Source organism: Saimiri boliviensis, chromosome 16, assembly GCF_048565385.1.
Source record: "Saimiri boliviensis isolate mSaiBol1 chromosome 16, mSaiBol1.pri, whole genome shotgun sequence".
Classification (NCBI taxonomy): domain Eukaryota; kingdom Metazoa; phylum Chordata; class Mammalia; order Primates; family Cebidae; genus Saimiri; species Saimiri boliviensis.
In genome coordinates, this window is record NC_133464.1 from 76,839,210 (window position 1) to 76,864,985 (window position 25,776).

Below are 25,776 nucleotides of genomic sequence, written 5' to 3' on the forward strand. Positions count from 1 at the left end.
AATGCAAACTGTTGTGTGGAAGTATAGCAATATTACATCACAGTGACCTCAAAGGATGAGCCATTGGTACTTGGTATTACGCCATTATTATTGAAATGTATTTTTATTGGTATTTTCTGTCACTCCAAAACATATACTTCCAGATGATCTTTTGTTTGTGTTAAAAAGGATGTCTTCGTAAATAGTACAAAGAATATAGCATCAGAAAAACTAGACTGAAAATAACAAGGGATTACCTTTGTCTGGTTTTGTATTTTCAAAAAAAGGAAACTTCGGTAATATCTTCATAAAGTCACTGGAAATAAAAATTATTGCCTTATCTATGAATGAATCGAATTGGATACTATTAAATTGAAGTAAAGAGCCCTCTGATTTTTTTTTTTTTTTTACCTCGTGATACTTTTCATTTGCTGTAAGGTTCAATCGAAATTTTACTATGGTGGTGTATTAAATGTCATTTCATAGCCTAAAGATTCCATTTCGGAGCCACAGAAGAAATGTTTTTCATCTACATGACTCCAAGCATCCTTAAAGAAAACAAACTTATGAGCTCATCTGAAAGATCACCTCATTCAGCAGCTACATTAAATCCTTCAACTATGGTCTCTTTTTAGCCACTAACAAGGCTATATTTCTGGTTTAGGGCAAATTTTCAAGTTTTTGGTGAATGTCTTTATAGATTTAAGGGATGTTCCAGGCTAACTTATTTTGCTAAGAAACAGCTATTTTAAAGGTTATTTATTTATAATTTGAAAACTAGCCAGTATGTTGTCAAGTGTGAATACAAATATTCCCTATCTGACCAGCAATGTTTTAGTCTCCTTTCAGGATAGCGTTACTTTGATTCTATCACTATGCTCAACAGGGAGCTAAATCTAGAAATTACCTTTACTCTATATTTCCCTTATTAGGTGTGTTGAAGCAACAGCAGCCTCTATTTAAAGAGGAGTTTGACCAACAAGACTAGCTGATTGTCCTTCTGGGAAGTTGACTGGAATCCACAGTGCAGAAAGACATTAAGGCTGGTATTTCTGCTATTTACACATCCTTAGTCAACAGACATATAACCTTTGCTTAGTATAGGAAGATTGGCATGTAGAGCAGTGCAGAAAAATCACCAACTTGCAAATGGGCATGATAAAATATTATGAAATTTCACATGGTTGAGGTTAGTAAATGGTGATAAGCCTATGAATATGACTAATTACAATCAGTTTTATGAAGATCTGCCATATAAAGATCCAAACTTAATTAGAGGCAGTCACTCTGTCCTTTAGCACAGTAGAATTTCCCAATTCACAAATTACTAAAATACTAAAAAGGCTTCTGGATGAAAGGATTTGATATTTTCTGATATCTAGAAGTCTGCACACACATCCAGTCATGCGAATGAGTGCAACAGGCTATGGATGAATATTCAGTTTCTATACAGCCCAGAGGTGAAAAAAACCTCTTTTACACCGAAAAACAGGATGTATCCTAATTTCAGTCTCTTACTTCTCATCAGATATAGTTTAAAATCACAAGAGGAAGCTGGGATGAGTGTGCATAACACTTGCAAAAGGACTTGCCTACTTAGACCCACAGTGCCGTTCATCAAAATGACTAGAACCACTCATCATATACCATCTGTTGGTGCTGGGCCACCAGTGTCCTTATTACAGCACAGCATCCTGCTTAACGTTAGGGTTAACAGGAGAGTTGTCCTGATGCCAGCTTTGTAACATCAGCACACAGGAGGAGCTGGAAGCCTCAGACTCTGGGCCAAGGAACAAAGGTATGTCAACAACGTTACTGCCTGAACCTGGAACAACATTAGCATGCAGTAATGCTGTCATTAGCTAATTGCTTGCCCTTTTCAGTGTTTGTGCCAGCTGGCCATGACTGATGTTCCTACAGATTTGTTCTTAAGCATGACATATTTCATTACAGATTCATGATGTGTGATGCAATAGAGTTTGGCATCTTGTATTCTTCAGACTCTGCACCCCAAGAAAATAGGTTGTGTTACTTGGAGTTTACTTCTTTCATGTTAGCAAACCAGCTAGATCATGTTCTATTATTTTTAAGCCTCCATTCCAGCATGACATGGTTAGCACCTTTATGAATTATCACGCTGTTTGTCAACCCACACCTGTGTTCCTAACTCAGCACAGGGGCAGTATCTAAAATATCCTGCCTGCATCTTGTCCATTAACCATTTTGTGAACAAGACTACTAAGGCTCAAGCAATTCCAATAACAAAAATCCCCATTTTCACACATCTTTCATCATAAAAATTATTTTTGAATTCTAGGATGTTGGACAAAGATGAGCACAACTCTGTTACCCTTAGTCTCTGATGAAGAACAAGATGAAAGTTAGGTTTTTTTTTTTAAGTCAAGTAGACTTACAAAAAAAATCTTTTCTTTTTTTCCATGTTTCAAAATCAAAACACAGTAAATTACTTTCTTTTTGAGTAACTCTTTGTCAGGCAAGTTAGAATTTCTTTTTCTTCTTCCCATTGACATTTTATGCTGATCGACTAGATCCAGATGGAATTCCTGGCCCAATCCCCAATTTAGCTTCCACTGCAGCTCCTGGAAGGGACAATGGAAGATTAAACCTGGGTAGACTCACTAATAAGTGAGTTTAAACCTAGGGATTTAAATCCAGGGAATCTGAGAGTTTAAATCCAGGGAATCTGAGAGTTTAAACCCAGGGGTTTGAGAATGAATGCTGCTTTTATTTCATTTGTTTTATACACTAGAGTGAAAACGGCCTGGCTGCTATCATTTCACAGATGAGAAAACAGTGATAGATCACACTTAAGTGACTTTGCCAGAAGCACAGGTTAGTGGCAGGGCTATAATAAAAAAACAATTTTCTTGTGTATTGGTCAAGTTATAGGGAGGAGCATGGACAAAATCCTAGAAGTGTGATTGAAAATTCTTGAAATTTTCTAAACTTGGTGTACTCAGCTGAATAATCCAGCCTTTCACATTTTGGGCTGTCTGGCCTTTCAGCATGGCCTGGCATTATGCTGTTCTTACTTTTTTTAGGAGAACCCCCTACTCTCAAGAACCAATGAAATCTCCTCTTTGAAAGCCTTTGGAAACTCTCTTAGGTGGACTTATCTCAAATCCTTGGTTTTACTGCCTAGGGCTTCACAATTCACACCGGGGTAGGCCTCAAGAATTTTGCTGGAAATACAGTGAGATTGAGGCGGATGTTGTCTTCTCTTGCGTACTTTATTTGTTTACCTTTGTCACCTCCTAGAGCATGAGCACCTGGAGGGCCAAGACCAGGTCTGCTGAAAGGAGCTGTGGTTGTGCTTCTGTCAGTGCCATGCAGAGCCCAGGACGGCCACCTGACAGTATTGGTAAGTGGCAACAGCAGGCAGTCAAGTCCCCTGCTCAAGCCTCCACTGTGGTTGGGTGAACACAAAGAGAGCAAGCATCAGGCTGACTTCCGAGGAAATATACCAAAAACTCATCTCAGCTCCCCGATGAGGATAATGAGGAGGGAGGTGATGAGGACAAATGAGCATCTCCTACATGCTCAGGAGTGTATCGGGGGCTCCACACAATCCCTCTAATCCTCTCAACTACCCTGTGAGCTGGGTACTATTACTCACATTTTGCAAATGAGAAAAAAGGAGGTTGACTGGCTGGTCCAAGGTCACACCATACTAAAGAGGTGGAAGCAGGAGTCAAATCCAAATCAGTCTGAATGAAAAGCTCTTTTGTCTTTTAACTTTATCTCTTTTGCCCATTCGATCTACAAAATCAAAATTCATAGCAGCACTTGAATTCTGAAAAACTGGAGACTCTTAGTTTTGGGAAGAGCTTACTGAGAAGGCAATTGCCTGTGAGTATAGTGACAGATGCTATATAAATAGAGAGACTTACAGAGAATGAGAGCATATATTCTGAGACTGTGTCTGATCACTAAGAGTCACCTATTGCTGGAGTGGGGGTGAGGGGAAGGTGACCATATCGATGAATAAAGAGGTATCCTTAGATGCCTGAAAGCAGGAGGCTGAGAATCAATGCTTCTTGCGTTCAGCACACTGTAGGGCACTCAACTGTCGAGTGCAAAGAACAGAACAAAATCTATTATTATTTGTTTAGAGTTGGCAAGATGAACTTTGGAAACACACAGATTCCTATGAAGACATTCCTTTGAAGCTACTATATTAATGTTTCATTCATTCATTCATTCATGTACTAATTCATTCAAAAAACATTTACTGTCTGTGATATTCAAACACTGTCCTAAAAAATGGGGGCATGGGATGTGTGTGTGTGTGTGTGTGTGTGTGTCTGTATGTATGTGTGTGTGTGTGTGTGTGTATGTGTGTGTGTCAAGAGGCATCCCACACAGATACTGCCTCCAGGGAACCTACAGGCTAATATATTGCTCCTTCAACTTAAGAGAAAATCTCTGCCCCTGCCCGACCACTGTAAGAAACACGCTATGGTCTGATAAGCACATGCACAACTCAAAGTATCATAAAATGTTTATCCTTAAAACCTGTAATATACTCTGGTATTTACTAGTTTAGTCTGTACTAATTACTCTAATTCAGTGAGGACAGAATAGTTCACATGACAGAATAATATGGTAGCTCAGATAAAGTAGAGATTTGTAGATATGTATGAATGTGTGTTAACACAAGCAGGGAAGAAATCAAGCCAAGCTTTTCAGATGATGAGATTTTGGATTGGGCCTTAAAGGGTAGGCAGGATGAGGAGCCGAGTGGCATTCCAGAAACAGGGGCCAGCATGCATAAACACATGGTGGCAGATAAGAAACCTGGGTTCATAAAGGTATGTGGTGGGAGTAAGATCGACTGGAGACAAATCAAGAAGTGAGAGAGAATAAAATCAAAGTTTTGTGCAAGAAATGTAATGGACAGGGTTGTATTTAGGGAAGATTTACAGATGAGATCAGAGGAAGAAAAACTGGTGATGGGCCCCTTATTCTTCCTTTTATTCATCTTGAGGACAACCACCTCACCATGAGCTTCATGGAGCAAAGGCCAACCCTAGCTTTATCTGCATGGGAAGCAAACTAAGAATTCTGCAGAGGACACAGGCAGGATGATGGCTAAGAGAACCCAAAAGCTCACAGGGAAGAAGTGCTTAGAAATACGGAATGAAATATAACATTTTTAAAAGAAAGCATAGAAATGAGTTCACAAGAAAGGCAAAGAGAAAGGACAAACAGGAGGGAGTGAGGTAGCACAGTGATTGTCCAGGGAGAGGACTGTTCGTTTAATTATCCTATAGAGCTTTTTTGTTGTCCACTTGGGGACAGGAAACAGAGATGCGGGCCCTCAGAGGTGGGACATTGAAAATAAGATGCCTCACATAAAATCCGGTCCTAAACAATGGCCTAGAGACAAATCTATGTACCATTAAAGGAAGATGAAAAGATGTTCGCAGTGGTCACTGCTTGGGTTCTATGTAAAATAACAAGAAAAAAAATCATATCCAAGAATTTGAAACCACAGGCCAAAGTCTAAGGTTTGGAATATACATTTGTGTCACCTTCTAGGTACAGAAAGCAACTGAATATTTGGCCCCGGACAGGGACAACTCTGGGCAACAGAAAGGGGCAAAAACAAAACCACATTGGCGAATCACTCCCACAACCATGGATGCAAGGAGAACTCACAGAAAAAGAGCTTCAATTAACCTATGCAACAATCCTGCGTGTTCTTCACATGTAACTCAGAACCTAAAGTGCAATAATACATATATATATATATATATATATATATATATATATATATATATATATGTAAGCTTCAGTTAAACAATTCACAATGAAAAATTTCAAAGCACATAAAAAGTAATCCATCATGGGCAAGAATTAGCAGGCACAACAAAGAGAAGAATTAGCAGACACAGCAAATGGTGATAGAACAATAATCTCAAGACATGTTCAAGGTGACTGAAGACATAAAAGGAAAGTTGTAATCTTCAAAAAGAAACAAAACACAACGAAAATAAGAAGCCTAAGTAGACTTTCAAAGAGAACTAAATAGCACTTCCGGGAATGAAAAATATAGTAATCAAAATAAAAAGTTTAAATAGGTAGGTAAAACAGATTACATAGCCTAAGTGAACATTAATGAATTGGAAGACAGAGCTGAAAAAAGGTATTCAGAATGCAGTAGAAAGAGACAAAGAGGTAGAATAATAAAAGATGGGTAAAAAGATATGCAAGGTAGCATAAGAAACTACAATTTACATCTAATAGAAGTACCAGAAAAAGAGAAGAGGGAAAGTGGAAAAATGACAATATTCATATAATTAATAGTTAAGAATTTTCCAGAATTGATAAAAAGATATAAATCCTCAATTCAAGAAGCACAAGAGTCTCAAACAAGAAAATAAAAATAAACGCACATCCAAACACAGTGTAGTGAAACTGCAGAATACCAAAGACAAAGAAAAAAAAAAACCTATAAAAGTAAACAGGGAAAAAAGTAAAGAATCCACAAGGAAATAACAAATTCACTACAGATTTTTCAACAGAAATGATAAGGCAACACAGAGAAATAAAGATTCAAATGTCAAAGGGAGAATGAATGTCAACTTAGACTTCTATTCCCAGCTGAACCATCACTGATAAATGAGGGAGAAATAAAGACATTTAGATAAACAAGACTGAGTAATTTACCACCCACTGATTCTTACTTAAAGAACTGAAAAAGACTCACTTTGGGAAGAAGAAAACTGAGTTCAGAGGGAAGGAGGAGGATGCACGAAGGAATTGTATTCATTATTTTCTGCAGTTTTTATGTTTTGAAATAAAAATATAAAGGAGACACAGATGACCCCATTAGCTTGGTAAGAACACTTTGCTTGGGAAAGGTGAAATAATGATAACATTGGATGAGAACAAATGCTATTAAATGTCCCCATGAAGCAATAAAAATAGAATGAAATTATTGACTTATCCATAAATATTCATGAACATGACCTGAGCATCTTTTGGGTACAAAGAGCCATTCTGCAGAACAAGTGAAAGATATGTACAAAGAAATAAATCTAAAATTTGTTTTGTGAAACATTTTTACTTCCTGCTTTTTTTTTTCTTTAAAGTTGGCTATCTGGATATTGCAAAGTCATAAATAAAACTTTATACTTTAAAGTTGTAAGTAATCTGTTGCACACAATCTAATGGGTGTGAAATTCTGAATGAGTCTTTTAAAAATAGAACTAAAAAATACAGATTCCTGAGTAGTCACCCAAATAATAAATCTATACTTCCAAGTTTTTGAAAATTACCTTTGCCATCCCCATACAAGTTTTATTTAGTTAAGAATAGCAGAATATAATTTTGTAATTTGATACAAAATCACATAAATTCAGAATTTTAAAACACCCAATGACTTTGCAAAAGAAGCTAACTCAGCAAGAGAAACCACAGAGTACATTTAATAGAATGCACCTTAAATGTAATCTACATACATCAAAAATAACACCTCTTGTTACAGCTACAGGACAAAATGCTAAATGCAGAGTCACACTTCTAGAATCAGGTGACAAGCTTCTGAATCCATTCACATCCACTGGCCTACAAATAGGCAAATACAAGGACAGAAAATTACTAAGCATTTTTCAGCAGACAAGAAAAGAATATGGCACAGAAGCTTACAATTCTACCAAAAAATCAAAGAGGGATAAAAAGGCCAGGTGCAGTGGCTCATGCCTGTAATCCCAGCACTTTGGGAGGTCGAGGTGGGCAGGTCACCTAAGGTCAGGAGTTTGAGACCAGCCTGGCCAACATGGTAAAACTCCGTCTCTACTAAAAATATAAAATGTGCTGGGCATGGTGGCACACACCTATAGTCCCAGCTACTCGAGAAGCTGAGGCACGAGAATTGCTTGAACCTGGGAAACCAAGGTTGTGGTGAGTCAAAGTTGTGCCACTATACTCTAGTCTGGGTGACAGAGCGAGACTCGGGCTTCCAAAAAAAAAAAAGGGTCTCTTTTTATAAAAAAACAGTAATACTGAAATTGATTGGATTTATCTTTTCAGCTAAAAACAACAAGTGTGTCTTCTTGGCCATCAATAACCAGCAGAATTTCTCACTCCAGGCACATAAGAAAGATTTCCTGATGATGGGAACTTACACTTAAAAATTTTTTCTTGTTTGGGGACATTTTAGTTGTATCACAGAGAGGAACAAAAATGTCTACTCCTATTAAAAGAATGCTATGATATACATACATTTTTCTGACCTAATCCTTACTCTAAAAAGAAAAACGAACTCCATGCAAACAAATCCCAAGCTGAGTAAAGAGGAAAAAAGTTAAATCCAAACTATTTTATTTCATAAATTCTTAAAAACAGTAAACTATTATTTTGGAAACATGGATGGTTCAAAAGGTGTCAGGACATAGCTGTGTAAGCATCTCTTTGAACTTTTGTACAAGTTCACAGCTCTTCAGGAAAATTCATTAGGATACACAATTTCAGAGACTAGACTTGCCATTTTTGTACTTCTCTAGGGCTACAGGGTGAAATGAATCTTCATTGTGCCTCACCATTCTCTCTTTAAACTGCCCCACATCCTCTGAAGCGGAGGTAGCATCCCTCCCTGCACCAGGGAGGGAGTCTGGGCTACCTCAGTATCTCTCAAGGAGATGGAGGCTCCAAGGGTCAGCTCTGTTCTGGGCAATGGGACTTTCGATATTTGAGGTGGCTGACTCAAGTTATAGGAGAGTCCTGTGTTGGTTTGTTTTAAGAAGTTAGCAACAGTATCTGCAACAGTGTCTTTACAAGAAGAGGACCATGAAAAGATTGGCAATAAAATGTAGATGGGTTCAGATGTGGGCTCTGAAGCCACCCAGTTTGAGTTTAAATCAACACTTTGTGACCTTGAGTATTTACTTAACTTTCTCTGTGCCAACTTCGTCTGTAAACAGGAAATAAATGCTATCTACCTAAGGTCACTGTGAAGATTAAAGGAGGTAATAAGATGTCCACAATGCCTAGCACATAGTAAGTACACACAGATATCAGCTATTATTAGGTAAGAGAAGCAGAAACATAAAAACATGAGTGAATGGAAAAAAGGTCCTGTAGTAAGGATGAATTTAAATGACTTAAACTGTAAAAGCAAGAAACATTTTCTATGATTATGGAAATTCAATAAATGGAGAGAATTTTATGAACAGAATGGATAAATATAACATCCACTGAGCTAATAAAAATTTTAAGGTGCAAAGTTTGTAACTTTCAGGTAAACACACTTAACAAACATTCTTGAATTCTGATTCCCAAACCTTATGCTGTAATTCCTGTTAAGGTCATTTTTAACAGATGATGTGAATCACCTGTTACATATTTTTAGAGACTTGTATTATGGGTTTAAGAATAGTGTATTTAATTATTTTAAGTTATAATTCTGCAAAGCAAACCTCCGATTATCTTCTTATTGCCCCAGTAACCTCACAGGAGGTACAAAGCCACACTTCACAGAAACAGCTGCGTCACTCTGAATTCCTTTCCTTTTCTTTTATTGTGTGTGGCCCTGCCAAGGTCAGAAAACAAGTAATCTGAATCTACCAATTGCACTTCCTTCCTTCCTGACTGTCTTTGGAGAGATTCAGTGCTCTTTGGAGCCCTGTTAGAGCAATTAATATAAGATGGACTCATGCCTGCCTTATTTTCTAGACACTGACATCCAAGGGCATCATTTCTCTAAGTCAAGAATTTGTCTTCCAAGTTTTAGAATGGAAGTGGTGTTTCTGAACGACTCATCAAAACACTTCCTCTGACAATATGGTACCAAGGCCTTATCTTCTCAAACTCAAAGTCCACACAGCCACATGAACAAAATGATTTTTTTTTTTTACCATTTACTTTAAAAACTGGATAAAAGATTTTCACACACACACACACACACACACACACACACACACACATCTCACAGAGACTCTGAACACAATTTTCTATGATTGATACTTCTTGTTAAATTATACTTATTAGCCCCAAATGCAGCAGTGAAGCATGCTACTGAACTGTATTTGCTGAAGATTTTTTAAAAATCCTCAACACTCAAATTGTTTCTCTTAAATCAGGGAACCCAACTATTATCTTTAAAAAAATTACCTATGATATTAAAGACCTTTACAAACGGGGAGAAAAGCAATCCATTTTCTGTTAGAGTGCTGAAATCTAGTATAGTCAGCATACAGATGAATTTTCAAAGAGGCAGGTTCCATAGCATGTACTCACCAGGGGCTCTGCCATAATGATACGAATCTTGCGTTCGGCCTGAGTGGTGAAGTTGACAAATAAACTTTTGAGGACATATTCTCCTGGTTTGCTGTCTGGGTCCACACTGATGGGTAACATGGTTGGCGGCCCTTTCTCTCTGTGTGTGCCAGAAGCAGGTGGAACCGGAGGCTTGATGTAACCGTTGCCAACGGGAGAAGCTGAAAAACAGAATGGGCATTCTTACTGGCTGACAATAATGGCATAAATACTCAGATGGGCTGTGTTAAACCATAAGTATCAGGATATGAATCATATCAAGAAAGTCACACTTAATACCTGGCCTCATTCTTAGGAAATGGTGTCAGAATTTTATTATTTTCATTACCTAGGTTTGCGTTATGCCATATTTGATCATCTCGAAATTCTCGTCACCACATTGCTTTAGGTAAATTATTTTGGAAGCTCATAACATAGCTGATCAATATTATAATACTTAAGGTATTTTTGGCTTATATTTTTGTTCTAGGGAAAATAGCAGTTCCATTTAGAAAATGGGCAGAAAATGTATATGGGAAAAAAACTGATTTCTTGTCCAGGTTTTTTCCTCATAATCAAGAGCTCTCTATCTTCTGTGCTTCATTCTAATAATGGAAAAGACTCTAGGGTCATTCCTTCCAGAAGTCTCCAAGAATCAATTTTCAGAAGCCTAGCTGGCTCTTGCTCCAGAAAGGGATGCACCTCTTGAAAGATACAAGGCTTAGGCAGTGCTCTGTTTGCCATAAAAGGTGTGAGTTTAACTTTTCACTCTCACTACCCTTTGGCTCAAGTTGGGACACCTCTCCACTTCCTTTATAAAATATGTAGATTTCACACTAGCATTATATCTTCAACAGAGACAGCTATTAAAGCTCCTGATGAGTGGCCTCTGTTCAAAATGCAATAGAGTCAGACACTGTTTTAATTACATAGTTGCTAAACATTTTTTTAAAATTTATAAATGCAGATTTTCTAGTCTTTCCTTTTTACAGTACTTTGATAAGTTAAATTCTACCACTCCTCCCACACAAACACTTGTAAGATGGTCAGTTATTAATATCCAGTGAAAGAAATGTAAGAGCAAGTGAGCTTAGGTTACAGGCATTTGGGGATGCTGAGAACAGGAAGTATTTAGTTAAACAAAAGTATCTAGGTGTTGGGTGACTGGATATGGACACTATGGGAAAGCATCAAGTAAAAGATGGGTTTCCAGTTGGACACTGGATTGGATATCAAGAGAATGGCAGTGTCATTGATATTCAAGGCAGAACAAACTTATCCATGAACGCTGAATACTCTTTCTATAACTACAAATAAATGTAGGGCTTCTCTTGCTTTCTCTCTATCTCAAGCCAAATTCTGAGGAAGCAATAGAACATTTTGTTTATTTTATTAAATTACAAATACGACTCCTATGTTACATAGGTGATTCTCCCTCACCTTTCTTACCCTTCCTCTGTCATTCATTTAAACTGACCTAACAGTTGAGGGGCCCCTTATATCTGAAGGGTCTTTCCAGATCTCAGCTACCACTAAACTGTAAGAATGTGGCCTCACAAGATACAGAAATATAATAAAATGTCTTGCATATTACCTCGTTTTCTCTCCATTCCTATTGGCTACATCCTATCCAGGCCCTTGGAAGCCCATGGCTAGATTATTTTAATAGCCTCTTTGCAGACATTGTTTCATCTGTTTTCTATATCAAACTAATCTTTCTTTTGCATGGCTTTAATCACAATATGTTTCTGCTCAAAACTCTCAATAGCTCTCGGTTACCATCATCCAGCCTCAGCACCCTGGCCTGCTTTTGAGGGCCTTTAGTAGTTTGCTTCCACAGCCTCACCCAAGTCCTGCTGCTGCCCTCACTGGCCTGGGAGCATAGTGGTCTCGTCTCACTTATTCTTCCTTCTTTCTCTGCTGCAGCTCCTTTCCATTCTTTTCTGCCCATTTCTTCTTCCCCTTCTTTCAGAGCCACTTCTAGTCTCATCTCCGTAACACCTAACTCCACTAGGCCACTCTTCACTGGTTAATTTGCTTTAGAAGAGTTGAACATTTAACCCAAACTGTTTGGTGTTTTGCTTTGTCTTGTACATCCTACGTTACCTATGAAAGACTTAACAGACAGCTGCCAAGTAAAGTAACTATCGATTGGAGACAAGGTTTTGTCTAGGGCCGGCCCTGTAATTAAACCATATACTCTTCCAGGGATATCTCCTAAAGTTCCCTAATAAGACTTAGACTCCCAGATGTCATACAAAGTTCTTTGCACAGATAATACTCAACAAATCTCCTTAAATAACTAAGAATGTTGCCTGACTTATTTCTGCAGGTCTTAAAGGCATTCCTGGGATAAGAGCTACAGGAGGAGACATATTATGTCACAGTCTTTTAAGAAAGGATGCAGTAGTTGTCACAGAGGAGTCATTAATTAAATGGTACTGCAAACAGTGCACTGAAAGGTACTATTTATTCCAAAGGGGCATATGGAAAATCAAGTGATGAAAATGAAGTCCTGGCCACTCCTCTGCTTCACCTCCTAGTCCCCCAGTGCAGGCACCTTGTGGAAGCAGGACACCTCCCCAACACCAGCTTAGAGAATGACTCAAGATATCTTCCTCAGGTCTCAAGGGCATTATGCCTCAGAACCAGAGACTGGGCTATAAACCTAAAATGTCTATTTGGAGTATGACTTCCTATTATCTTTGGTTTTCCACAGGATTTGATCCATTTCTAGATGACAGCAATAATTGGACTGATGTAATATACACAGTAATTGCAAGACAAGATCCATAATTGCCTGACTCTGGGGCCTAAAAGTCTTAACTACAGAGAAAAGATTTTCATGAGAGTGACCTCTGAGAGTCCTCCTGCAAGGCTGCATTTTGAACCAGGCAGCTGAAATCCAGATACCAGAAAACCTCTCAGACAAATCCTCCATTTAAAGGGTTATAGTGCCAATTCACTGCTATCATAAAAAATGTTACTCACCTGTACTTCAAAGCCAGACATCTTTGTGAATACAAAGCCAGACATCTTTGTGAATACAGAGGTAATATTCAAAAAGATAAAACTATATGAATAGCCTTATTGAGCTGGAATTATCCTAGCCCCGCAGAGCCCCGTGCCAGAGCAGAAAATGGTTCGAGGTGGGGCGTCACCCATCATTCTGATCAGCCTAGGCAGCTGGAGATGCATAGATCAGCCTAGGCAGCTGGAGATGCATAAAAGTTAATGGGGTAAGTGTATTTGAACTAGGTCCATTTCCAAGTTTCAGTAACCTCTCTTCATCCTACCCTAATTAATTCATGGTAAATCCTAGCCTTAGGATAATTTTCAAAAGTAAACATTAGGACATGGCACATTTCAATGCCTGAGTTATTTGGTGACAATATAGTGCAGACCAGGAAATTCATGTTCCCTGGTAGTCAAACTTGAGCCATAAAGTCCACATTAATCTAAATATTAGAGCATTATCATTAGAAACAAAATTATCAGACCCTCTCATGACATTTGCTTGCTCTTCTTAATCTATACATAAGATCATTTGTCTAGTTTCTAAATTTACAATAGTCTGGAAACAGAAAATTATAAGGGAGGGGGTATAATTTCCATGGGTAGAAATGCTATTGGCAGAAGAAGAAACAAAATTGCATAATTTAGAAAGCCGCCAGAACTTAAAAATGCAGTTAGCTGAATATGACAGTCTTACAGGCTGGAGGGCTTTGATCACTGTCGAAATTTATGTTCATTATGATGACCATAAGTCTCACAGAAAAGTAAAAAAAAGGTGGGAAAAAGAGTAATAAAAAATTGCAAAGGTTTACATTTCAAAAAGATAAAACTAAAAAAACTTTTGGTGTATAAAAGGGAATAAGTCGCTGCCTCTAAGAATTTAGCTCTCGAGAATTAAATCTGTTCCTTCATAGGTCTGATTTTTAACTGAAAATTTATTTTTGATTGAAAACAAAACACGGATTCAGTACCAGCCACACTGAAGCGCCATTTTCCAGGTTTGCAAATGCAGGCAGTGACTGAATCACCTCCTCTCTGCCTGGGGTGCTTTCCTCACTTTTTACCCAGTCCTGCAAGCAAATCCTCCTACCTTTCAGGACACAGGTCAGTGTGGCCTCCTCCATCTGGCTTTGTCTGGACCCTGCCTGCCAGTGCCAACTAGCTGCCCCGAGGGTCAGCCTTCTCTTCATGCCGGGTCTCTGGAAATATGGATCTCTCCCAGTGAAAGGATCCTGATGGAACCTTTATCACATCTTCCCCATCCAAATCTTGTTGAAGGAACAATTGTTCCTTGTTGCTTAATTCGTTGTATTAAAAACCCCCATTAAAATTTCTTGCATGCAATAAATATTTTAAAATCTGTTTTTATTTATTTTTAATTGTGGTAAAGTAGACAAAATTTACCACCTTAGTCTTTTTTAAGTGTACGTTTCAGTGGCATCCATGTGATGATTTTTTTTTTTTTTTTTTTTTTTTGAGACGGAGTTTCGCTGTTGTTACCCAGACTGGAGTGCAATGGCACGATCTCGGCTCACCACAACCTCCGCCTCCTGGGTTCAAGCAATTCTCCTGCCTTAGCCTCCCGAGTAGCTGGGACTACAAGCACATGCCACCATGCCCAACTAATTTTTGTATTTTTAGTAGAGATGGGGTTTCACTTTAGCACCAACTCCATGTGCCTTTATTCACCTTTCCTTCATTCTATCTTTCTATTTTCATATAACAGCTCAATTTCTCTAAAAAGTCATTCAAATCAGTGCTCCTGTGGTGGGGGCTGGTGTGGAGTGGAGAAAAGGAGCATCACTTTTGCATATTAATTAGGTTTCTAATTATTGAATCGTTTTGAAATATGTCTTTATATTTTTCCATTTACATTTTAATCTTGGTTTTAATACATTCTAATTTTTTTCTCCACTGCCTTCTTTTGTCTTAAATGGGTTTTGTTAATATTCTTTTACTATTTTTATGACAAATTCTGTTCCTAATTGGTTTTGTTGGATGGCTTCAGGAAGTGTTTTCCCGTGTTCACTGGGTCTCTATTTTTTATATTAAGTAGGTCCATTCCTTAAATTATGAGAAGTCTATTTTATATGTTTGGGGCTCATTCATTTCCTATTTACTAAATCTATTTCTGACTGCAAGTGATGATCTTTTGAATATGACTGTTTTTCCTCCAATTTAACTGACTAATAGCTTAATTTTTAGGCTGGCTGTTCTTAGATCTTCAGCACAATTTCCCTAAGTTACCAACATTTCCAAGACAGACTACCCTCGTAACTGTGGCACCAATACAAGCACCTCCACAGCTCATAGTTCGGCTACATTTTTATAACACTCAAAAGAAATGAGTGTTCTCATTTAGAGCCCCAGAGGCTCACAGTGGCATAGATGTCACAGGAAAGCAACTGGTTTTCTCAATCAGATTTTCAGAGAAGTAATGCCATCTTTCATTAGAAGCAACTGTTCATTGACTTATTTATTTCAACCAATATTTATTTAATGAGTGCCTAGGCTTCAGGCACTGTTCCAGGCACTGGGAAGATACTGGTGAACTAAGTGATAGTTCTGCCCTAATGGAGCTTGTGTTGTACTGAGGTGGGGTAACATAATCAGCATTTCATGTATATACACGCATACACCCATGCACACATACACAAATACCACACTGTCAGATTGCAAAAAATTCTAAAATGAGGAAAAATTAAACAGAGTAAGTGGCTAAAGGGACCTGCTCTTCTCTATCTGCCCACAGGCATTCAGATGCCACAGTCTGGAGCAGCTCCAGGAAGGAATGAACACTGTGTATATTCTTGGTGTTTAAGAAAATCCAGACACATACATGGCTTGGGCAGAACCTGTTTTCCTGATCCATGCATTTGGCCTGCCCCATATCTGTGTGTCAGTTTCAGTGGAGATGAGAATTTTAACCAGCCTGTGAAGGGCACAAATTGAAATGCCCAACAAACATACTGCTTCCCCATCTTCCTCCACACAGTTCTCCACTCCTCAGGGAGCAGAGATGTTTTGCCTGGTTTTTCACCAGCTTGCGAAGACAGACAAGCACAGGGCCAGTTTTTCAAAATACAGATTGCTTTTTCCGATGCTTCCATTACTGAAATCTTACTCAGAATATCTGAAATAAAAAATGGTTTCCTTTTTCTTTTAGTGCTTCTTTCCTTTAAGTGCTCCTGGGATTACCTACAGTAACCAACTATTCAAAGTAGTACTCTTCCTAGAAAGGTGATCTGATTAAACTTTACTTTATAGAGTTGTTTAATCAGATCACCTTTCTAGGAAGAGTACTTTATAGATTCACTTTGTAGATTACAATGTACTCTTATCTTTCAACAAAGAAGTAAATTACGGGATTTCTTTGTTTATGGTTGTATACAAATTACTCTTTCTGCCAGTTTTCAATACTTTATTCATTTTTTGGGTTCTGAAGGCAAATCCTGTTAGTAATTAAGAGCTGGAATCTTTCTTTAGGACCACCCTTTCTCTCTCAAATGCCTTTTCTCCTAAGACTTAATTTGTTTACTGGCAGTACAGGAACATTTTATAAAACATAAACCAAGGGTGACGCAGCTTCTTTGAGAACATGTCACTCTGCGTGTAGAATAATAATAAATTGTCCATTAATGCAAATATGAGGGAACTTTAAAAATGGCATGTAAAAATGTACTGCAAATACTCAAAATGGCCAGAAACCCTAGAAGTCATGTAAAGTAAATTAGGATAAAAAGAAAAAGAAAACAACCAAACATGACAGAAAGAATTAATTTCTTTTGAAGAATATTAAGAAATCGAAAATGTTGGGACAGGAAACCACAATTAGTTTCAGTAACACAAAAAGATTGCTTAACAAAGTAATAGATGATTCTTAAATAGTTATTTATTTTAAAGTGGGCCAAGAAAAGGTTATCATGTAAAAAAAAACCGAAAAACAATTTTTGCATTGGAAGAAAAGTATATCCAAAGGCAGGCTTAATTAATTTGATTAATTTCCATAAAATTCTGATAATGTTAAACATTCCTCCTGTTTTTATGCATTACATACATTCCTACTTTTACTTAAACTTTAGTTCTCCTACAGTTCTCACATTGTGTTCTTTCAAGTTTCAGAATCTACATGGTATCTCTAGAATAATTAGTATCTTTAATTCTTAAAATAATCCTAGAAGGCTGATCTCCCATTTACAGATAAGACCATGCAGATTCAGAAAGGTTAAGTGACTTGTCCAAGGTCACAGAATGGTCAACTCAGGATCTGATCCATGACTGTAACAATGTTATTTTGTGAGCTTCCCATATCGTCCTGTCTTTTATTTTTAAAATATATTTTTGTGTTAAAACTATTTATTTTATTTTGTTAACAGAAGCTCTAGTCTCCTCAAATTTTTAAGTGTATAACACATTACTGTTAAGCTATCCATACAATTGTATAGCAGATCACTAGAACTTACTCATTTTGCTTAACTAAAACTTTATACTCATTGATTAGCAACTTCCAATTTCCACATGCCCCTGCCCCATGCAACCACCATTCTACTTTTGGGTTCCACGAATCTGCCCATTTTAGATACCTCATATCATGCAATATTTGTCCTCGTGTGACTGGTTTACTTCACTTAGCATAATATCTTCAAAGTTCATCTGTGTTGTTGCATATGGCAGGATTTCCTTCTTTGTTAAGGCTGAATACTATTCCACTGTATGTACATACTACAGTTTCTGTATCCACTCCTCATTCACTGGTACAGTGCATCACACCATTCTCAGACTGTCATTTAAAACAAATCAGCTGTCTATGATAAAGACTGTCCCCTTACCCATGGGTTTTGCTCTGGCATAAGCTAGTTTGGGGACTTCAGGGGATGACAAAATGCTACATAAACATTGTAATTTGGAAAATGGGTTTTCCTGTGGTTAGAATAGTTGTATATTTTCTGAAAAGACTAATATATCCTTAGGCCATGAGGTCTCTCTCTGGGTTCTCTGCCCTCCTGAATGAAAATGCACTTTTTAGCCATTAAACGGACTTTGGGAAACACTAGGAGTGCAAAAAAGAATCGAACATGGAGGATCCATAAAAACATATGAGATCTGATTAATGACACACATACCTTAGAAAGGTCCAGAGACTATCCTAGACACATTGATGATATAAACTTTGTCTGCCTGTTATGCTAATAGGGAGCAAGTCTACTTGAAGGCACAGTTCTCTGCTTACTTCAATCTACATTCTCTCAAAACCAGTTTTGTCTTTGGTCTCCCCAGACTGAATACCGTGGAGAGAGTGAAGCAGTTCAATGAAGAGAAAGTCAGCATGAAGTCAAGTGTCTGCCCTGTTTTCTTTTCTCTCTTCCTCTGCCTTCCAGTATTTTATCTGAGAGAAATGACAGTAACACTTCAGTGATTTCCTTTATAAATGTCTGTCATCTGCTAAGATGCGATTACATGAACGTTCCCCTGATTTTCAAAGTAGGTACTGTCATCAGAGCCTTAAAGAATGTCTGCCAAGATCCGTGCGCAAAGGAAGATGAGGTTACATTGACATTTCAAGGTCCTTTCTCACTGAAAGGAGATCAAATAACCTGCTAGAGGCAGGATAATCCTGAATTTCAACTTCCCTTTTCTCCCTAAGAGAACTGACCAACTGATCTCATTACGTGTTCCTTGCTGGCTCTCCTCCTTTTTTTCATTTTCTTCTCTTTTCTAATTTCTTCTACTCGCTCATTTTATGTAGCAAAATATCATTAATGTGAACTCTACAACTTCAAAATTTGTAAATAATTTAGACAAGATCTTGAATTTTTAACTCTTCAATTAAAAAAAAATCTGCTGACTTAATGAATTGAATTATTGGTGCTCAGTCTTCAGCATATCATAGTCACCTGATAGGCTGGACACCTTCCACCCCAATTCAGTGTCAGAGTCTGGGGTGAGACTAGAGAGTGTGCATTCCTAACCAGTCCCCAGGTGATGCTGGTGCTGCAGCCCTGGGACCACACTCTGACACCACTAATGGAAATAAATAGGAAGGCAAAGGAAGGCAATTCAATCAGTTAAGAAAACTGTTTCCAATCTTATCTGCCTATAGAAAAACAGATATGCTTCATTAACTCCAACAAAGTTAAGACTTTGTAGGTAAAAGATAGTGGAAAGAACACTGAACTCAAAGTCAAAGGTCTGAGCTCTAATGTGGCTCTCAGTGACCTTGGGGAAGGAACGTGGACCAACTGGGCTTCAGTATCTTTACCTGTTATTCTTTTTTGTTTGTTTGTTTGTTTTTGTTTGTTTTTTGAGATGGAGTCTCACTCTGTCACTGGGTTGGAGTGCAGTGGCGTGATCTCGGCTCACTGCAACCTCTGCCTCCCGGGTTCAAGCAATTCTCCTGCCTCAGCCTCCCAAGTAGCTCAGACTACAAGCTCCCACTACTACGCCTGGCTAATTTTTGTATTTTTAGTAGAGAAAGGGTTTCACCATGTTGGCCAGGATAGTCTAGATTTCTTGACCTTGTGATCCACATGCTTTGGCCTCCCAAAGTGCTGGGATTACAGGGGTGAGCCACCACGCCCAGCCCTTACTTGTTATTCTTAAAGAGGCTAGGTTAGATTGTCCTTTCCTTCCCTTCCTTCCTTTTTTTTTTTTGGACAGTGTTTCACTCTTGTTGCCCAGGCTGGTATGCAATGGTATGATCTTGGCTCACTGCAACCTCTATCTCCTGGGTTCAAGCAGTTCTCCTGCTTGAGCCTCCCAAGTAGCTGGGATTACAGGGATGTGACACCACATGCAGCTAATTTTGTATTTTTAGTAGAGACAGGCATTCACCACGTTGGTCAGGCTGGTCTCAAACTCCTGACCTTAGGTGATCTACCTGCCGCAGCCTCCCAAAGTGCTGGGATTACAGGCATGAGCCATTGCGCCCGGCTAGACTGTCCTTTCAATCTCCACTATTCTATGACTATATAAAAGTTTGCAGTGAAAATGTACAAAAACATCATTTGTTCAAAAACTCTACAATTCAAACACTTAATAATTAACACTTGCCTTCCTTTACGTTAACATGAATTAGGGAGATTCTATCATCTATCCTCTCTTTAGAGTAAAGCTTTACAAGTAATCCTGACCTTTCCAATTGCATCTTCATTTCTCTGGTTCCATTAAATTTTAAGCCTGGAAGCTCCCTAAACTGCAGGCAGACAGTGGAATGTCATCTTAGAACCTCAATTTGAAAAATAATGACTATATTAAAAAACTGAATAACATCTGTAATTCAGGTTCGATCACATGGGTTTGAGTATTCAAGGATGAGTGGAGATACATTTACATAGACAGTGTCTTTATTCCTACCTGTAAACTCAAGATGTTTGTTAACATTAAAGAAAAAAATTGGCCGGGCGCGGTGGCTCACGCCTGTAATCCCAGCACTTTGGGAGGCCGAGGCGGGTGGGTCACGAGGTCAAGAGATTGAGACCATCCTGGTCAACATGGTGAAACCCCATCTCTACTAAAAACACAAAAAATCTGCTGGGCATGGTGGCGCGTGCCTGTAATCCCAGCTACTCAGGAAGCCGAGGCAGGAGAATTGCCTGAACCCAGGAGGCGGAGGCTGCGGTGAGCCGAGATCGTGCCATTACACTCCAGCCTGGGTAACAAGAGCGAAACTCCATCTCAAAAAAAAAAAAAAAAAAAAAAAAATTAAGTACTGAAGTCTACCCTGTGTCTTACCTAACCCTGCATTAGGCTTAGTCTCTGCTCTGGGCCATGGAACAGATGGACGATGTGGAATAGATGGCATCTGACCCAGGTCTTAAAGGACAGGTAGGATTCTGACAGGTAGCGAAGAGAAAGGGCAACTGGGGCAAATGGAAGGACATGGCAGGTACACAGAGGCATCTGCCAAGTGTCTCTCCTCACCCCCTCCTCCTGTCACCCTCCTACCACACATCCGTGGTCTGAGTATATCTGTTCAAACTTTGTCTTCACCAAGGAACTGTAGAGTCCAAGACTGTGTCTTGTCTTTATCCCAAGTACTTAGCACCTTGCATGGCACAATTAGGTAAATAACTGTGCTCACTTAATATCTGTGGACCTGAACCCAACCAATTCTACAATACAGTATTTGCATAGACGAAATAAAGAAGAGAGTATATAAAAAACTTAATAAACTCTTAAGTCCTATAAAAATGTAGGTTTAAAAATATTTATTAGTATTAGAACTAAGGTCTTAAATGGCAAACCAATGAATGTGGACTTTATTTGGAGGGTCATTGGGAGCCAGTGTGTTTCTGGAATAATGCCCATCTCATATTGCTGGGTAAAATGGGAGAAAAAGGGCTGCTTGGAAGGACAACACAAACTAAAAGATGGCTCCACCTACCATGAGAAGACTAATGAAGGTGAGAACCTATCTGGTGCCTGTTAAAACAGAAAAAAGATCCTACATATTAAGCAAATGAACCTGTGCATGTTATGATGATTAAGGTGCTGAAGAAGTAGTTTTAGAACACTGACTCTAGAAGCTTTCTGAAAATCCCCAACCTGTGGCAAGATATTGGTCAGAGTTCTTGTACCCACACACTGAAAACTGTTAGCCATGTATACCTGGGAATGATACAGTTGCATTCTATCATAGTAATAGAACAGAAATGACTTTGGAGCATGATTTATGGCTGGGGGAATTGTATATTGCCCTGTGTCCACATTTATCATGCTTTCAAAATATTACCTAATGGGCATTCATAAGAGACAATGTGGGTACAGAACAAGTTAATGTTACTACCATATGGAAGAAAAACAGCTAATCCAGAAGTAGGCCTGCTCTATAGGAAAACTGTACCAGTTTCTACAGGTCAAGGGAAGTGATAAAAACAAACGAATGTAATATGTTTCAATCCTGATTTAAGCAAACCAATTGTGAAGACTTTTTAGGATTATAAAAAACCTGAGTACGAACTGGATATTAGGTGAGAGTAAAGAGTTATGGTCAATTTTGTTAGATATGATAATAGTATTGTGAATAAATGAGAAAATATATTTCTTAGAATGCATACTGATTATATGGGGTTCAATGACATGATGTCTATATTTGATTCATAATACTTTAACAAAGAAAAACCAGGGCTGGGCACGGTATCTTACGCCTCTAACCCCAGCGCTTTGGGAGGCCTAGACAGGACAATCACTTGAGGCCAAAGGTTTGAGACCAACTGGGCAACATAGTGAGACCCTATCTCTACCAAAAAAAATTAAAAGTTAAATGAGTATGGTGGCACGCACCTGCAGTCTTAGCTACTGGGAGGCTGAGGCGGAAGGAATCCCTGCTTGAGCCCAGGAATTCAAGGCTGCAGTGAGCTATGATTGTGCCACTGCACTCCAGCGTGGGCAAGAGAGACTCTCTGTAAAAAAGAAAAAAAAAAAAAAAAAAAAAAAACTTTTTCGCCTGGCATGGTGGCTCACGCCTATAATCCTAGCACTTTGGGAGGCCAGGTCAGGCAGATGGCCTGAGCTCATGAGTTCAAGACCAGCCTGGGCAACATGGTGAAACCCCATCTCTACTAAAATACAAAAAATCAGTCAGGTATGGTGGTGGGTGTCTGTAATCCCAGCTACCCAGGAGGCTGACGCATGAGAACTGCTTGAACCTGAGAGGCAGAAGTTGCAGTTAGCTGGGATTGTGCCACTGCACTCCAGCCTGGGCAACAAAGTAAAACTCTGTCTCAAAAAAAAAAAAATTATTTTTTAAATTAGAACAAAAGAATAAAGGTACAAATAAACCAAACATGACTAAATCTTGATAACTGTAGAATCTGAGTGATGGCAATGTGTTACATATTATCCTAATTTTTTCTCCTTTTTGGTTTGTTTGAAACACTTCATAATAAAACATTATTTAAAAGACTCATTTATAAAAAGTTTCCTATATTTATAATGGCAATATAATAAAGGAATGCCATCTTAGAACCTCAATTTGAAAAATAAATGACTATACTAAAAAATTGAACACCATCTGTAATTTAGGTTCGATCACACGTTTGAGTATTCAAAAGCACTCACTAGGGTTTCAAGTCGTGCACCTGTCTGCATAACTGAATGTTGGCCTGAGTATGTGACCTTGGAGTATTTATATGTATAACACATAGCAAGGACGAGTAGAGGTGCATTTACATAGGCATCCTTCATCATATGATATGATTATGGCTTTTTCAGAACTATTTTTGCTTCAAAAAACTATGAGTGTGATCAGTTAATCAAATCATTAAATTAAAAAATTCACACTCTTTAGACCTTAGTTTAAGGCATTCTGCCAAGTTCTGTGGATAATAGGAAATAGATTTAAAAAGACAGTTTGAAATATTTTAAAAGTTTAATCTATTCAGTCATGCCATGCCACTAGATTGAACGGCCAAAGGTTGAACAGCCAGTGGATGAGCACACAAATTGAAGAGAGTATTCATTCACTAATTTCTTGATTTATTCACATATTGAATATTTACTGAAGGCCCACTCTACTCGGGGCATTGAGCTACCTGCTGGGGGAACAAAACACGCCTGGCTCCTGCCCTCACACAGCTGATCGTGTGCAGGGAGACAGGCATTATAGAATAAAAACACAGGGGACTGTAATTGCAAAGTGGGAAGTCCTAGAAAGGCTGCTGCAGGAGAGATGCAGTGGAGACTTATCTGTGCTTGTGGGGGTTGGGGTAGAACTTTGGGAGAGTGACACTTAAGCTGAGAACTAGAAATAACTGATGATAGATACAGTCAGGGAAACATTCAAAGTGGAAGAGGACTGGGACAGAGGGGTTGTGGGAATTTACGCATGGTGGAGGAAAAATGGCATGATGGCTCACATGCTCACTTGCTTCTAGGTTTATAAGAGTCTGTTCTGGCCAGTCACTCCTTGGTACCCGCCTCTGCTAACAGTTTATATCATCTTTACTGTCATTCAGAGTTCTGGCTGCCTCTTGACATATTATGACATATTACATATGCATTTCCTATCCGTTTCCCCCACTACACTTAACTGCAAAAAGGGGAAGGAATTTGCTTTATTCCTCCTGTATCATCACCTTCTAGCACAGTGCTAGGCTTAACGCCAAGTACTCAACAAATATTTATTGCTTTAAGGAGTAAGCAAGTGGTAAGATGGATGAGGTCATGCATTGTCTCCAGCTTAGAAACCTTACATTCAACCCAAGACTCGCATCAGAACTACCAGGAGAGCTCTTTCCTCAACCAAGCAATACTCTGACAAATAAAGCACCAATATGCTCAGGAGTAGAATATTATGTCAAGGACGACGACATGTCATTTCTGCTGAGAATGTTATGAAGGGTATGTTGGGAAGGCCTAGCTGTTGGAATCTTTAAAGCAGACTTTGTCAAAGTGCAGGTTCTGGCCCATGACTGGATCATGAAACTAATTTAGTGGGTGCTAACCAACCTGACTTTGATGAAATAGAACAGAAAACAGGAGAAGAGAAAATAGCAGATTAGTGGCATCCTGCGCAATGAGGAGGCTGTTGTTTGCAAACTCTGTCTGTGTCTATAGATATGTATGTGTGTGAGTTCTGGGTCACAATGCAAAGTGTGTTTCTTACTGTGACAGGTCATGGTCAAAAGGCCTGGAGGCTCGAGCTAGAAGTCATTCCAAGACTGTTATCTGGGCATTAGACTGAGCCTTGCCAGAAATGGTAAACCAGCTTCTTGAGCTATTTTATTAGAATCATATTTAAGTGAAACATGAAGGGCAAAAGAAGAACACCATGGTGATGTTTTCTGCAGCTGAACTGGCGAGTGCATTACACAGGGACCCAACATAAAGGAAACTCAAAACTATGCGGAATGGATATGACGGGGGCCTGCCGCAAGGGCAGTACCAGCAACTACAAATAAACGTTGCAAATTAAAGTTATAGCTGTTCCCCTCCAGGGTCCCCTTGGGGACTATATGATACAGGGGATGATTGGAAGGGCAGTCTAATTTTACAGATGTCTTTGTTAATGTAATATGCATTATACTATAAAATTATATACCTATACACAAGTACAATACACTTTATAGTATGCATTCCGATAAAAATATATACACATACACATGTATATAATAATATACCTATACCTATGCATATATCATACATATTATAAAGTATATATGATACATTTCCATTATAAAATGTATATGGTAACTATATACAAGATATATATACTTGTATGTATGTGTGTGTGTGTGTATATATATATATGTATATATACATATATATATATATATATATATATATATATATATATACACACACATATGAGTTCCAAGATCTATAGCAAGCAAAGGGCTTCTAGTACAGTTTTTACAACAGAAGCTCAATAAACATTTATTCAATGAGTTAAGTGAATAAATAAAATATTTTCCAGTCTGGTTGGTATTTGATTTTATCAGCATCTAAATATTTATTAAATTCTTGGTTCATATGGGCTTATTCATTTAGATGCCAGCTCAT

The 25,776-nt window shown here is 38.4% G+C and overlaps 1 protein-coding gene across 8 annotated transcripts in view; it reads right to left on the bottom strand.

Moving 5' to 3' along the window:
• The window catches only part of FRY (FRY microtubule binding protein), a 450,912-nt gene that overhangs the window by 214,529 nt on the left and 210,607 nt on the right, over positions 1-25,776 (bottom strand). For all 8 annotated transcript variants that reach the window (XM_074387881.1, XM_074387877.1, XM_074387876.1 and 5 more), the window contains one exon: positions 10,243-10,442. In XM_074387881.1, coding sequence (XP_074243982.1) covers positions 10,243-10,362 — 120 coding nt within the window. In that variant the 5' untranslated portion in view covers positions 10,363-10,442. The remainder of the gene's footprint in view (positions 1-10,242; positions 10,443-25,776) is intronic.